The 15182-nt window shown below is 40.2% G+C and overlaps 1 protein-coding gene across 1 annotated transcript; it reads left to right on the forward strand.

Moving 5' to 3' along the window:
• Positions 1–3856: 3856 nt before the first annotated feature.
• LOC119496846 (G-protein coupled receptor 20-like) lies at positions 3857–14601 on the forward strand. The gene is made up of 7 exons (XM_037784451.1): positions 3857–3948; positions 10651–10923; positions 11042–11308; positions 11395–11639; positions 11835–11919; positions 13329–13454; positions 13633–14601. Exons 2-7 carry the CDS (start codon positions 10735–10737, stop codon positions 13819–13821), a joined length of 1101 nt encoding a protein of 366 aa, XP_037640379.1. The 5' UTR covers positions 3857–3948; positions 10651–10734; the 3' UTR covers positions 13822–14601.
• The last annotated feature ends 581 nt before the right edge of the window (positions 14602–15182 follow it).

A 15182-nucleotide genomic window follows, 5' to 3' on the forward strand; every position in this document is an offset into this window, starting at 1 on the left:
ACATTTAACACACCACAAGTTAAATGACTTAAAACAATCATTAGTCAGTGATATTTATTAGGCTACCTACCTACCTACCAGGCTTAATACTAAACTTAAGACAGTGATAAACATAATTTTACCACTTTGTTACTGGGCATCTCAGCCAGGGGCACAAAACTCTGTGTGTGTGTGTGTGTGTGTGTGTGTGTGTGTGTGTGTGTGTGTGTGTGTGTGTGTGTGTGTGTGTGTGCGTAGATTTATAGATTTGTCACCCAGAAATGTGAGGACAGGACTGCGAACCTGTATTTTGTCAGCTTGACAGTGAATTAAACAGCGAGTCTGAGGCATATTACAAAGTTTCTGTATAGGCGTGTGTACGTGCTCTGTGATGGTGACATTCGGTTAAACAATCGTCAGCGGGGATTAGAGTGTAGGTCTGACAGGATACGGCTATACACGATACGATGTAGAGAATCAGCTCAGCAAGAATGTACAACCTTATTAACCCTCCATCAATCTAATTTTTTTTTAATTCCACGAAATTGAGATTAATTAATTCCAAAAAAGGACTTGAGCCACTGTTGACAACAAGAACGAGACCGTTTATCATCAAGGTTTAGGAGATGCAGACGTACTGGGCAATAATGAGGTGGTTTTAGTGGCAAAAAACCCTAGACATAGCATTTTCAGCATCACATTGTAAAAATCATACTAAGTCATTTTCTTCAGGGGTCATTAAAGTCTCTCTCTGTTGAACATACTGTAGATACTCTGAAGTGGTGGGTTTACAAGAGGTGAGGTGGGCAAGCAACGTGATTTTCTGCTTGCACCTCGACAAGAGGGATACGTGCAATTATTTGCACTAGCAATCAATTCCTCACATCTGTCCTCATAACCGCCACCAGTGCCAAAAAGTAAGCTTTTGCTCCCCCCTCTCACTCCTGACAAATAAACCATGAGAGAGAAGACGGGGGGGAGAAACCTCGTCATCTCTCCTCTATCATCAATATTCAGACGGTTCCTGACATAAACAAAGCTTTACAGTTCTTCTGGTTGGACTGAGTCACACCTCTCTCTGTACCTGCACACACAAACACATGCCATATAATGACCCATCTGTCATTTAAACACCTAGATACAGATAGAAATACTGGACTCACTCTGTCTTTGTCTTCCTAGCTTTGCTTTGTCTATTATTTTTGTCTTTCACACCTCCCCCCTTCTCTCTCTCTCTCTCTCTTCTTTCCTTTCTGTCCCCATCCTGCTCCTTCTCTTTGTGCTCGTCCCCAGTAACAGGTTGATCCATGGCTCTTCTCCTGACATCCGTTATTCCGGATCTTTCCGAGGAACGCTGACAAGCTGTGAGTGATGATGATCCTCTAGACAGGAAACCAGGAGACACAAACCTGTCTCATTCTGCAAGATGGATGGAGCGTAGGTCCAGGGACATGTTATAAAAGAGACAGACCGGGCCTTACATTTGAATACAATTTTTAGTCAGCTGTTTTTGTATTTAGATTTATATATTTAGGTAATACAGTGAGCAATTATACAGTATGTCCTAAATAGCAGTTTAAAAGAGACACTTAATACAAAGCCTGATTTTTACCCTGATGTTTTGCTTGTTTACACATTCATTATACAGTCATTTATTCCTCATACTTGTGTGAAAAATGTAGAAAAAGATAGAAGTTTTCTTTGTTTTTTCTCTTGTCAAATTGTCTGCCTCCTAGATAACATCCACAATGCAAATGAGCTAAACCATAACACAGTATTTACTGTCTGTTTTTTTTCACTTTTAGTAAAAAAACAAGTGTCAGGATGAAAAGAGCATCAAATCACTTGTTAAGCCTGATTGGTTCTGTAGTTCGAGCTCAGCAGAGTGAGATGAAAAAGGTCCGTTCAAGTTCAAGATTTTGTGTTTTGAGTTACATTTTTTGTCTCTGTGAATCATTACGGGGGACTGGGGTTGCCTCACAATCACACCTGATCACAAACCAAAATCTTTTTTAACCTTTTTTGATGATAATGTGTGTAAACATGTGTACACCGTGTACAGATATTACAATATATATTAGGTATTAATATTATCTAATATTATTATATTAGGGCTATCGTAGCTAAAAAAAAATAATAATTACGGAGCCAGGGGAGGGGGTAATACTCTGAGAAAAAATTAAATTAGGAAATTTAGGGAAAAAAAGATTGGATATTCTCTGAGATTAAAGTGGTAAATTTACGAGAAGAAACTCAGATCAGTATGTTGATTTCTTCCGAATAGGCCCATCTCACCGCAATGTCTCTTCAAAGTCCGGATGCTTATGATAGTATGATGATTCTGGGCTAACATCATGAGTATTTCCTTATTGCTAAGAGTTTTTTTCTCAAAAATGTGTGACTTTAATCCCAGAGAATTTCTGATTTTTTTCTCGTAAATTTACCACTGTAATCTCAGAGAATATCCAACATTTTTTTTTCCTTTCCTTTCCTTTCTTGCCTTAATATGCAGTCGTAGATGCACACTTGTTTTTAGTAATGTTTTTTTTTTTTTTTTAATCTAGCACAAATCAGATGGCTTTCTGTCTTTGTCTTCCAGTTCAATCTCATATATCACTCTTCATTCATATTCACATTTATCATGAGATACAGATCGGGGTTGACCAAATCCCTTCTCCTTGATAGATGAAACCTAACTTACTAGTATGTCATTTTATATCAAAAAGGAAGAGATTTATGGATGCATCAACAACACATGCAGTTGATATTTTACAATTGTATTTTCTTCATCCCATTTTAGACTTCTTAAAGCTAAATACTATCTTTATATTATTTTTTTGTATTACAAAAACAATCAAGTGTCGACTTTTTGAGGATACAAGGTTTTGGGGTTATATACTGGTGGTGATGGGTTTTTCAAAATGGGTATTATTCAATTTTCTGAATATATCATTGCACAGTTTAACATTAGAATAAGGTTAACAAGGTTTTCTTGACTTTTTTGATTGTCTTGACAAAAAGCCTATTTCTGTCCACCTGCTTCACAATGTTTGAGATCATTTCACCCCTCATGTCTCTTGAAAAGTAATGTACTGCACATTTAGATGTACTATATGTCACAAAGGTTATATGCTATAAATCCAGTTCCATTCTTCATTTTCTGTGAGGGAACATGCAGAACCTCCATCATTTATGTTTTACAGTTGTCCTTTCAGTCTAAGCTTTATACATAACTATATTTTAGGGTATTGGAAAATGTCTTTATGGACCTGCACAGTATATCTTAATATTTAACGGGATGTTTTGTGCTCGAGGATATCTGATGTGTGTGTAGATTTGTGCATGTGTGCTATAACATTGGTGTGTGTGCATAACTGTACATGTACTGTGCGTGTCCCGGCAGAATGTAAACACATACTAAGACTTCCTGTCTGAAGACCAAACTGAGGGAAGATTTAGAGTGAGAGGGAGGGAAGTAGAAAGACAGAGTCATTCAAAGAGAGAGAGAGAGACTGAAAATGATGCTAACAGGGAGAGAAAAAGAAGGAGAGGAGAAGAAGAAAGACGTGAAAGGAGTGAGACGTACAACAGTTGAAGACCGATCTGAGGATGTTGAGATGAGAAATCAATACACTGAGTAACAGCAGACAGGCTGACAAAGTGACAGAGGATGAATGACAGGGATGCACAGATCTGAGGGAGTGTGTTGATGATTACTTCAGCCAACTGGTATGATTCGAGAATCTGAAAGGAGATACACAACACTGACAAGAGAAGTGAAATTCTCACTGAAATGCTGAACCTGCCCCGGCGGACAGAAACACGACTGACGTAAGTGGACATTTCGGAGATGATACGAGGGGGCAAAGGTCACTGAGAGGTGAAACACATCGGCTTCACCAGACACAGATTTGACTTGTCCCGGAGTCAGTCTACTGGTTTGACTGGTTAGTCTCTCCTTCTCTAGAGGTAAGTTGTCTTCAGCGGTGGATAAACTGGGTCTACAAACAGTATATTATTTTCAAAAAAGAGGAAAGCAAAATCAGGTCTAACGGCTATGTTTCATCCAGGAAAATAGACTAATCAAAACATGCAAATGCAATTAAAACAGGGGTATGATTAGTCCCTGTCACAAGTCGGTGTACAAAATATTAAATGCATAATTGTTACATTAAATAGACTGAATAAGCAAGCAAAATCATCCATTAATGAGTTTTTCCAGAAATTGATAGAGTTATTGGAAGTGTTTAAAGAAGTTACGATCATCCTGAATTGCGGAGCATGTTTGTAACATGTTACACAATCTGAGTAAACAAAAAGACCCCCCGTGAACTTTTATTGCAAGTACAAGTACAACTATCACTAAAATTAGAGTTACAGCAGTAACAAAAATGTTCTGTTTGCCTGGAGGGGCTTTCTGTGAAGCTATAATTTGATGCAGGACAGCGTGAGATCTGTATTCCACTATCACATCCTGTCCGTCTCTCTTTTTATATATTCCTCTCTTTCACACAATCTTGCACACACACACAAACGGGACTCCCACGCTGCTGGAATTTATTTGGACAGCGTTATTTGTGATCCGCCTCTGGGCCCTCTGCTCTCCTCTCAGTATCGCTTTACAGTCATTGCATCACCACAGTCTTTGATTTCAGAAGAGGATGAGCAACAATGGGATGGCAGCAGCGATGCATTAGATTGATATCGTATTATCTGTGTATACTCAGATCAGAGATTGTAAATAAGAAGTGGATGTAGTCTCCATGACGTCACCCATTGGTTTGTGGTCTGCCATTTTGAAGGCTCGAGATCAGCGCTTTGGCCGTCTCCATCTTGGTTATATGCAACTAGAAGTGACACGAGAGGATGGAGTTTAGTACAACCCAACATTGAATAAGACATTTTTAGGTGACGAACAAGGTTATAACTAACTCTTTCATGAACTAAAAACACTGCTTTATGGTCTATTTGACTCTAAATGGGACAATAATTTACTAAATGAACATCATGCTGTATTAAAGAAGACTTGAAACTAGCGATTGAGACCATAAACTCATGTTTACAATGTTTACTGAGGTAATAAATCAAGTGAGAAGTAGGGTCATTTTCTCATAGACTTCTATACAATCAGAATTCTTTTGCAACCAGAGGAGTCGCCCCCTGCTGGCTACTAGAAAGAAGGAAAGTTTAAGACACTTCCGCATTGGCTTCACTTTTCAGACCCGGAAGTTGCCCGCTGATTCAAATCAAAGGCCTATACGCAATCTCGTATTCCAGTATTTCATCTATTTTCAATTAGTGCCTCTGACGACAGTTTAGCCAACCCATCCCAAGATGGTATATTCACATTTTATTTGGTATCTACATTTTGGTTTTATCACGTTACCCAAAACTGATTTTGCTGGCTATTGATTAGGCCAAATTAACAACTTTACAGTTTACAATGTAGGGCACGAAATTTAGAGTCTGTTACATACAAATGGTAAATCAAATGTGGCTTTTATCCGTCTTTGTGCTACTGCAGGAATAAAGCCTTAAATAAACAAGACTCAACAGCAATGCTAGTAGTTTAGGCACAGTGGTGCTTTGAGCTAAATGCTAACACATTTTAGTTTAGCTTGTTAGCATGCTTACGTTTGCTTATTAGCAATAAACTCAAACTTTAGCTGAGGCTGATGGGAATGTCATCAGTTTTGCAGGTCTCTGGACATATAACAAATTTGACCTGATTATGCCACTAGAATTTAAATTTGCCACCTGTTATGTGGCTGTCCATTCAGTGTTGATGGTAAATGTAGTCGATGGAAACATCCATCCATCCATCCATCTGCAACCGCTTATCCCGTTAGGGGTCGCGGGGGGGGCTGGAGCCGATCCCAGCCGACATCGGGCGAAGGCGGGGTACACCCTGGACAGGTCGCCAGTCCATCACAGGATGGAAACAGTGGATGTTATATTGCAAAATCTGTTGTTCTGCCTGCATCCAGTGCCGTCATTTGAAGTGACAGTGACGTAGTTGAATGCGAGGAAGAACTTTTTCAGCTTGGATTTCTAGTCTCCGCCTCTGAGTATCCAGGGGGCGCGCATGCTCTATACATGCCACTCAAAAACAGAACTTCCCTGCTTTCTTTGTTTGTACTGCAAACTAGCCACATTTCCATCAGCGAAAATGGCATCTGAAAATACGAGTGCAGCATTGGTGATTTTAGACTCTTTTTAGGGGTGATCAAGCACACCGAAATCTCATCTCAACACCCCCAACAAAAATTAATCAAACCCTCTAAAACCCACGGGATCGCCAGCAATCCCAGCCAACATTCCGGTCTGTAAGAGGCTGTAGCGGGCTTAGTCTTGAAGCTGTGAGTGATAATGTATCATATGTAACTAGAGAACCTAAGGAATCCATTTGTACCAACCATGTTAGGCTGTCGGAGAGGAGGCTAAATAACGCTCCAAAGTTACGCAAAATTTTGACAAGGAAAAACTGGCATGGCCATTTTCAAAGGAGTCCCTTGACCTTTCACCTCAAGACATAAAGACATTTCTACATCATAGCTTGATGCAGAAAAGGGAGAAATTGATGCATACAAATTCACCAGAATGCAGGAAATTGATTAAAAGGGTTTGACGCTCAAAATGTCCTTGGGGAGGACCGCCGCTTAATATGTCCCCCCCCCCCCCCCCCCCCACGCCCTTGACTGTACACGTCACATTCTCATTAGGGACTGAGCCCCCCTAAAGGTCTGATCCTAGAATCGCCCCTGGAGTGCAGAGGATGTTATGAATGAGGATACATTTTACAGTGTTTTACACTGACTTGATTTAATCGAGTCAGAGTATACGGCAGAGGAAATACAGCGGAGAGAGGCCAAGGCTGCCGTGCAAGAGGATATGGCCGGCGGGGACCCTCTGGGCATCAAAGCTTGCTCACAATGCATCCTGGTACATGAACTCAGCTTTCTGGGTCATTATAGCATGGACTGAGGAATTTATCGCTTAAATTGATGACATTTACCACCAACACTGATTGGACATCAATATAAAAAGGTGGCAAATGTTCCCCTTAAGAGTAACTTAATACCCCCTCCTGTGGTTTAACTTCTCACCTTGCTGCAGGTGAACTCCAGGAAACCATGACATCACTTTTGGGTGTGGCTACAGGTGCAACAGAGCCCTCTTCTGACTACACCCAACCACACTGGGTGCTTTAGCTTTGGATAGCTGGGTCAGGATGTGTTGGGGCTCAGCATTCATCTTTCCAAAGACCAGCTTTGACAACACATCATTGAAAACCACTGGAATGTATTGTCATTGTCATTTGTCTCTGAACGGATGAAGTAAGTGGTTTAACACACAATTTCCCCAGAGCAATGCTCATAACACTCGTTATCGCCGTTAATGATGATGAACTAGCTCCCAGTAAGTTGAACAATATCAGGGGATGTTACTGTGAAAACACTCATTTATTTCCTCCATTGGTGTTAATGTTCTGTGGCTGAACTGATCTTGTTAATGCAGATGAATCACATTATTCATGCCTCACCCTCAGCTGAGCATGTTATTCTCATTAGCTGGAATAGACTACATTTTTCATCAGCCTGATGATTATTTTGCTGTGAGAGATTAGTTGTGAGCCACGAGCATACACAACACAAACCTATCCAGTCTGGGACTCACATGAGTAATTAAACTACATTTGTCATGGAAGAATAGGGAAACATTCCAGCCTCCAGCCAATGTTGGGTTGGCACCCATTGGGACGCTCCATTGAAAACATGGTGTTTAACCTCATTTGACTGCAGTTTTTTTAATGTTCTAAATGCCTGTGGATTTCTCATGAATTTGACTCGACTCAATAAACATTTTGCATCTGTAGCATCTTTGTATCTGTAGTTCTCAAGTTCTCAGTTTGCATGAGGACGTCCAAAAATCACCTGCTGTTCCCCCCTTTTCTATCTATCTCAGTGGGCAACTCTGGGTCTGAAAAGTGAAGCCAATGCGTAAGTGTCTTACACTTGCATTCTTTCTAATAGCCAGCAGGGGGCGACTCCTCTGGTTGCAAAAAGAAGTCTGATTGTATAGAAGTCTATGAGAAAATGACCCTACTTCTCACTTGATTTATTACCTCAGGAAACATTGTAAACATGAGTTTATGGTCTCAATCGCTAGTTTCAAGTCTTCTTCAATACAGCATGATGTTCATTTAGTAAGTTATGGTCCCATTTAGAGTCAAATAGACCATAAAGTGGTGTTTATAGTTCATGAAAGAGTTAGTTATAACCTTGTTCGTCACCTAAAAATGTCTTATTCAATGTTGGGTTGTACTTAGCTCCATCCTCTCGTGTCACTTCTGGTTGCAAAAAAACAAGGTGGCGACGGCCAAAATGCCGAACTTGAGGTTTCAAAACGGCAGTTCACAACGTCTACTATCTATCTATCTATCTATCTATCTATCTATCTCACATAATATCCCATTGAGATATATGATATGTAGCATAGTCACTGACTGCCCTCTGCTGTCTATAATATTCACGCCTGGTAGATTCTAGTTCATATTTGCATATTGTCCTCCTCTCAGCTGAAAACACCATATGGAAAGGGTCACGTAGTTAACTCAAGTGTCTAATTTTATAAAGACTCATAACAGCAGGATTTTGCTTGTGCACCGTAAAAAATTATAACCACTCTGTGAACATGTGAAATGTGAAAAAAAATTGCATTTTGTCACAGTGACGTCCGTTACAGTTTCTTGTTCACCTTTGAAGTACATTTGAACTGTTCTCTGCTCTTGTCATTAGTGATTGTACATATTGTAGCTTTTATGTCACCTCTATCCACTTTGAAGTTATTTTAGGATCATCAGTGGATGTTTCATCTAGTGCCTTTTCTCCAGTAAATGTGTTACTGGGATTGTAAAGGTCTCAGTGCTGCACCCATAGACTATATACAAAAATGGACGACGTGTCTCCACTTCCTCCCACTGTACAGAAGTGAAGCCAAAATATCCCGGATGCAGGAGCTGCCATCTTTAGATTTTGACGTCATTTGGAGCCAGAGTCTGCGCAGTAGTGATCGTGGGTCACCCGCCCGAACCAATTGAGAGCCAAGTACAGCTGCAGCTTGTTAGCAAGAGAGACTCACAACTGCCAATCATGACGTCTCACCCCCTTTTTAAAGCATCACATAACTAATTGACTAATTAATGAACACTTGAACATACATCAGCGTGATAAGAACTATACCTAAAATTAAAAAAAACATCTTTGGGAAAAATGTATTTGAGGTGTACTTTGACTTTTTAGTTTGGCCCATGCCCCATCCACTAACATGGAGGGGAAAGGATTTATGACCTACACTGCAGCCAGCCACCAGGGGGGCGATACAGATGTTTTGGCTTCACTTTTGGGGAGCTATCATGTCGTCCATCTTTATATATAATCTATGGCTGCACCCAATGAATAAATGTACACTTATAGACTTATATTACTAAAAAACTTGAAATTGCAAATATCTGTGAAAGAACTGTTATCTTGTTATCTATTTGGTTACACAGTTAACTCAAATCCACTCTGTTTATCCCAATTATGAGAAGAATGCGTCATCTTTCTTTGGGGTAAATAAACAGGCCATACAGATCAGGATTGATTCACATAGGCACAAAATGACTATTTGTGGTTCAGACCTGATCTGATCTATTTAAATGAGGTGAAACCACACAGGATTTCTTCTTGTTATTGACTGCCATGAAAAGGTCACATCTTGGCCTTAAAGGGGTAGACGTGTTATTTCTGTCTCGTACGAAAAGAGTGAGATCTGTGCCAGTAAGAGTTAACATCTACATTTTCTAATTGCTACTGCAATAAAAACAGCATTAAATAAATATACCCGGCTTTAGCCATAAATAAATACACTTTATATAATTTACATTATAATTAAATGATCTAAATAAGTCTGATATTGGTTTAAAGTGGCTTTGTCAGTGTGGCCATGCCAACAGCAACAACAACACTGTGGACAGAGACGGGAGACGTCAGGACAGGAGAGTGGAGAGGGATGTGTGCCTGTGTGTGTGTGTGTGAATATTTATTATTAGTTATTTAGGAATCAGCTTCATTAACCAGATAAAGTAAGAAAGACAGATGATTAAAAAATGGCAGTTTACATTTTTGGCAGATGTCACAGTGAAATAGCTTCTAGGTCAGGGCTGCCCAAATTGGGCCCCCATCGGCCAAAGTTGGCCCGCCATAAGGTTCAATTTGGCCAGACAGATGTTTCTCGCAAAACAAATGATTTAAAAAAATTATTTTATAAAAATATATAAATATAAATAATAAAAATATATAAAAATGCTGTTTATACTATTTTATTTTTGTGAGGTAGAACGCTTTTTAAATGCATGATCCCTAATTATTAATTATTTTTCATATCTGAGCCTGTGTCTGTGAAATCTGACTTCTGCTACTAAGCAGACTTCAGATTGGAGCGTCCGTCGTCCGATACGCCAAAATTAACTAAATGGGTTAGCCTGCAGCCCGTGAACAGCTATAAATGGGTATAGAAATGTTCAGATGGTCATTGTAGCAACTTTCCATAAAATCATAGTTTGCACCCAGACTAAAATTACAAGTAAATGTTTACTGTATCACAACATTGTGTGATTTTGTCTGATAGTTTCTGCACCAACTCTGGATTATCATCATCCTCATCATCATCAACACCACCATCATCATCATCATCAGCATCACCACCATTATAATGGACTTCAACAGCACTGAGTCCTGGCTTTTTATCAACACCTCATTTCCCATCCTGCCTGTAATAGCCAGTAACAGAAGTGGCATGGAAGCATATCTTCAAAGACTGGCTCATTTAGACGAGGGGCTCTTCAAGGACTTTTATGGCCTTTGGATTACACTGATGGTCACAAACTCTCTTATATTCCTGGTAGGCAATTTTTCGGAAGCCTTTCTGGTCTAAGTAAATATTCTAACATCCTTGTATGAGTTCATGTTGACGCTGCCAGTCCGTACAAACTCCCTAACTCTCCTCTCCTCTCCCACAGGTGGGCATGGTGCTCAATGTAGTCGCACTTTATGTTTTCTGTTTCCGCACCAAGCACCAGACCACCTCGGTGATCTACACCATCAACTTGGCGGTGACGGACCTCTTGGTGAATCTCTCTCTGCCGACTCGCATCATGCTGTACTACAGCGGAGGAACTTGTCTCACCTGCTCCTACCTGCACATCTTCAGCTACTTTGTCAACATGTACTGCAGCATCTTGTTTCTGACCTGCATATGTGTCGACCGTTACCTCGCCATCGTGCAGGTGGGTTTTGGCCCTTTACTACATGCTCATCCTGATTTCAAAACCACATGGAGTTTAAAACTGCATATTTTCTTTTGTCCTTGCAGGTTGAAGCGTCCCGTCGGTGGAGGAACTCCAGTGTGGCCAAATGTGTGTGTGTCACTGTCTGGCTGTTTGCCATCGTGGTCACCTACTCCTTCCTGTCCACTGCTTTCCAGCACCCGGGCTGCTGCCTCTCAAAACTCCTCTTTCTTACCATCACCGAGTTCTTCCTACCCCTCATCATCATTATGGTCTTCACGTTGCGGATTATGTGGGCACTAGCCGACCCCCGCCTCATGCAGCAGAGCAGGTATAACCAATGATATGTTACCATACATAGACACAAGTAAGGAAGTACAAAATATCATGACATTTCTGAACATACCATACAAGAATAAAGGGACTGAGGTTAAATGACTCACACTAGCATTGAAAGCACTGTAGGCATACAGCTGATGATGGGATGTCACAGTGGTGGTTTTAACTTGTAACTGCATTTCCTCAGGGATAGGAGAAGGAGGGCAGTCCAGCTGCTGACCACAGTGCTGATCATCTTCACTGTCTGCTTCACACCCTTCCACATCAGACAGGTGAGTGAGAAACAGGTGTGACATCTTTAGGGGGAGATAGCAGGTCAACAGTATATGTCACAAAGAAGTAATGTAGGCTATGTCGTCTGAAAGCTGGGGACCTGAAGATTAATTTCAGATGCAGCTCAGCACTGTGTGTCAAGTTGTTCTAGTTATAAATAAATAACTATGAATTAATTAATTTAAGGGCTTAGAAAAGTGCTAAATTTAACAATTTTTACCACTCGAGAATTGATAAAAATTCTCAAAAATGCCTCGAAAATACCACATTAAGACACCAAGACCTTAATGAAAAAACATGCTGTGATTTGGTATCAAAAACTTTTGACATTTCTTTTTTGGAGATTTCTGCAAGAATGGCATTTTTCAACGATTAGATGCTGAGCACTTTGGTTCTGGAAACTGCTCAGAAACCACCTTATTGTCAAACCATCTAGGAAAGCCGTCCATCCTCTGAATGCTTTAGGTCTGTAGTTTGTGTCTGTAAAGTTTCATGAGGCTGTGATTATCCTAGAGGTCACCACAGGTCATTTTATACAGTGAGGTCAAATTTCAAAAAATGGTCTCACTAAAATGAAATGGCTACTATGGGGACTAACATCATCACACATTAATGCAATTGGGCTCATTGGATCCACAAGAGTCACAGCTTTACAATGATACACTATTTATGCAATTCAGGACTGTTTAGGGATCCCAGTATGCAGAAATATTAAAATACATAATTTTACAATAGGCAAAAATAACAAATTTGTACTGCATGCAAAAAATTGCATGGTTTTGCCCCAAACTGCATGTGATTATCATAAAATGGGCATGTCTGTGGGTATTCGTGGATACAACCCATTTTCATTCACACATCTTGAGGTCAGAGGTCAAGGAAACCCTGTGAAAATCTCCATGCTAATTTTCCCTCGCCAAAATTTAGCCCAACATTGGAGCGTTATTTAACCTCCTTCCCAACAAGCTAGCATGACATAGGTATTCTAGTTTCATATGATACCACTATCTTCACTCTAGCTTTAAGACTGAGCGTGCCACAGCCTTTTAAAGACAGTAATGTCGGGCAGGGTCGCCGGCGATCCCTCAGGTATCAGAGAGTTAAACCCACAAGCAGTTCCAAGATAATTGGTGTCAAAAGATGAGGATTGTTTTCTACAAAAATCCTTCAAATTAAACAATCTGACACAGAAAAAGCATTCTTTGGTTGAGCTGCTCATAACTCATGTCCATACTCCATTATCTGTGACAAGTAGATATTGCTTTGTTTTAAGGGGTCACAAGCCAAAAGGTTGGGAAGTACTGTATAATCAAGATAAGTAGATGGTAATACAATAATCTGCATCTGCTTTTATACATTTATGGTTAAATGTAACAACATTGTGTGTGATCTCATGGCTGTGTTGCAGGTGGTTGTGTACTTCCACCCTGAAATGCCTCATCATGTGATCGCCTACCACTTGACCGTCACTCTCAGCAGTTTGAACAGCTGCATGGATCCTGTCGTCTACTGCTTCGTTACAAATAATTTCAAGGTGACTGGAGTACTTTCCTTCCTCACCATACTTTACTCCAACATCCTTCCTCTCTGCCACCTGTCCATCTATCCATCCATCCTTCCCTCCAGCCATAATTTGTTCATCCATCACTCACTTAATCTCTTATTTACTCATCGATTCACTGAATAATTTACTGGCCCTTTTTCTCCCTCAGGCCACCATGAGAAATATTTTCCGGCGTGCAGAGCCTGAGCCGACTAGTGGCGACATCATCAGCATGCAGCACAGCTCCAATAAGGCCTCAGGAGGGAAAGCAACCGCCAGCGCTAATAATATGATCATGATGACCAACATCCCCACTTCACTGGAGAGAGATGATCTGGAGAAGAACAACACACTGTAAATCCTCTTTCAGATGGGGTGAAGAGAACCGAGATTCACTGAGATGTCACAGTCGCCTGGGGAAAGGACTCCGTAACGTGCCAACCAGTGATGTAATGGCACAGTGCTAACAGCTCAGGATCAACAACCGACGCTGTCGTTAATAAATATGATAATAATAGACCAACCAATTCAGCTCGGACCTAAAACCTTTTATATACTACTTGAATTAATTACAACATTGACAAGAGACAAATTTAGTCTGCAATAAACATTATCATCCTGTCAAGAAACCTTCCCACAACTTTGGATCTTTGACTTTTCAACTGTGAGACAATCTCACTCACTGCTAGACGAGTTCGCTGCCAAATTCAAACAATACAACAGAATACAAAGCTGACTTGTATTATTACTTGAATCATATAAGTGACACAATACCACGGTAGCTTCCAAAATTCTATACTAACATGCTATTTAGTACGCTAAAACAGCATGTGAGATTTTTTTGTATGTACGAAACCATATGAAACCAACAGTACGCGAAATGCATACTATGTCCGGTGAAATATTACAGTATGCAACGCTGGACACTACAGCAGCGAGATACATACTACTGTTTATTCACACAAAAGTATGTTGAACGATAGTACACATATTGAGTATGTAGTGCATAATATGCAATTTCGGACAAAGCCCAAGTCTCATTTAAAAGAGATCTTCCATCTTCCACATTCTAATATTAGATATTTTACCTTTAAAGTGCCCAAATACACTTCCCTAAATCAATTCATTTTTAAAAACTAGGATAGTCTTACTTGTTGCAGCACTATCTAAAGGTTTCTTTCATACTGTATGTAATCCCCTGAGCACGATTGCCACCGTGACTTCTGTTATGCAGAATATCTTAGAACTGGTCCGGACAGATGTGTTGGTATTAACAAAAGGAGATACTGATGACCACCTTGATACCAGCCTGGAACCATTGCATCCTTTTCATTACACTGTCAAACAGACTTGGATCAACTTCTTACTGTAAAGCCTGGTTGAGTGTGAACAGGAGGGAATTCAACACAATTGGAACACAATGTAAAACAGACCTGTATGTGTTTACCACATGGAAGGATGGCGGTATGTTTTGCCTGGATTACACTTCAGAGGATCCACTGCATGAAAATATTTGTGAATGATAACCACTTTTGTGCAGCAGAGGGCGACATTGCACTTCCTTTCAAAGACCATTACAGTAAAGAGACCAAAGAAAATGTTATTCAAATGGAGACTGCTCGGATGACTGAAAGCAGCTACAATATGAATGTTTGGGCTGTAATAATATTGTTTTATTATAACAAAGTGTGATATTATGTGCTGTGGAGTAAACACTTC

This window comes from Sebastes umbrosus, chromosome 11, assembly GCF_015220745.1.
Source record: "Sebastes umbrosus isolate fSebUmb1 chromosome 11, fSebUmb1.pri, whole genome shotgun sequence".
In the NCBI taxonomy this organism is placed as follows: domain Eukaryota; kingdom Metazoa; phylum Chordata; class Actinopteri; order Perciformes; family Sebastidae; genus Sebastes; species Sebastes umbrosus.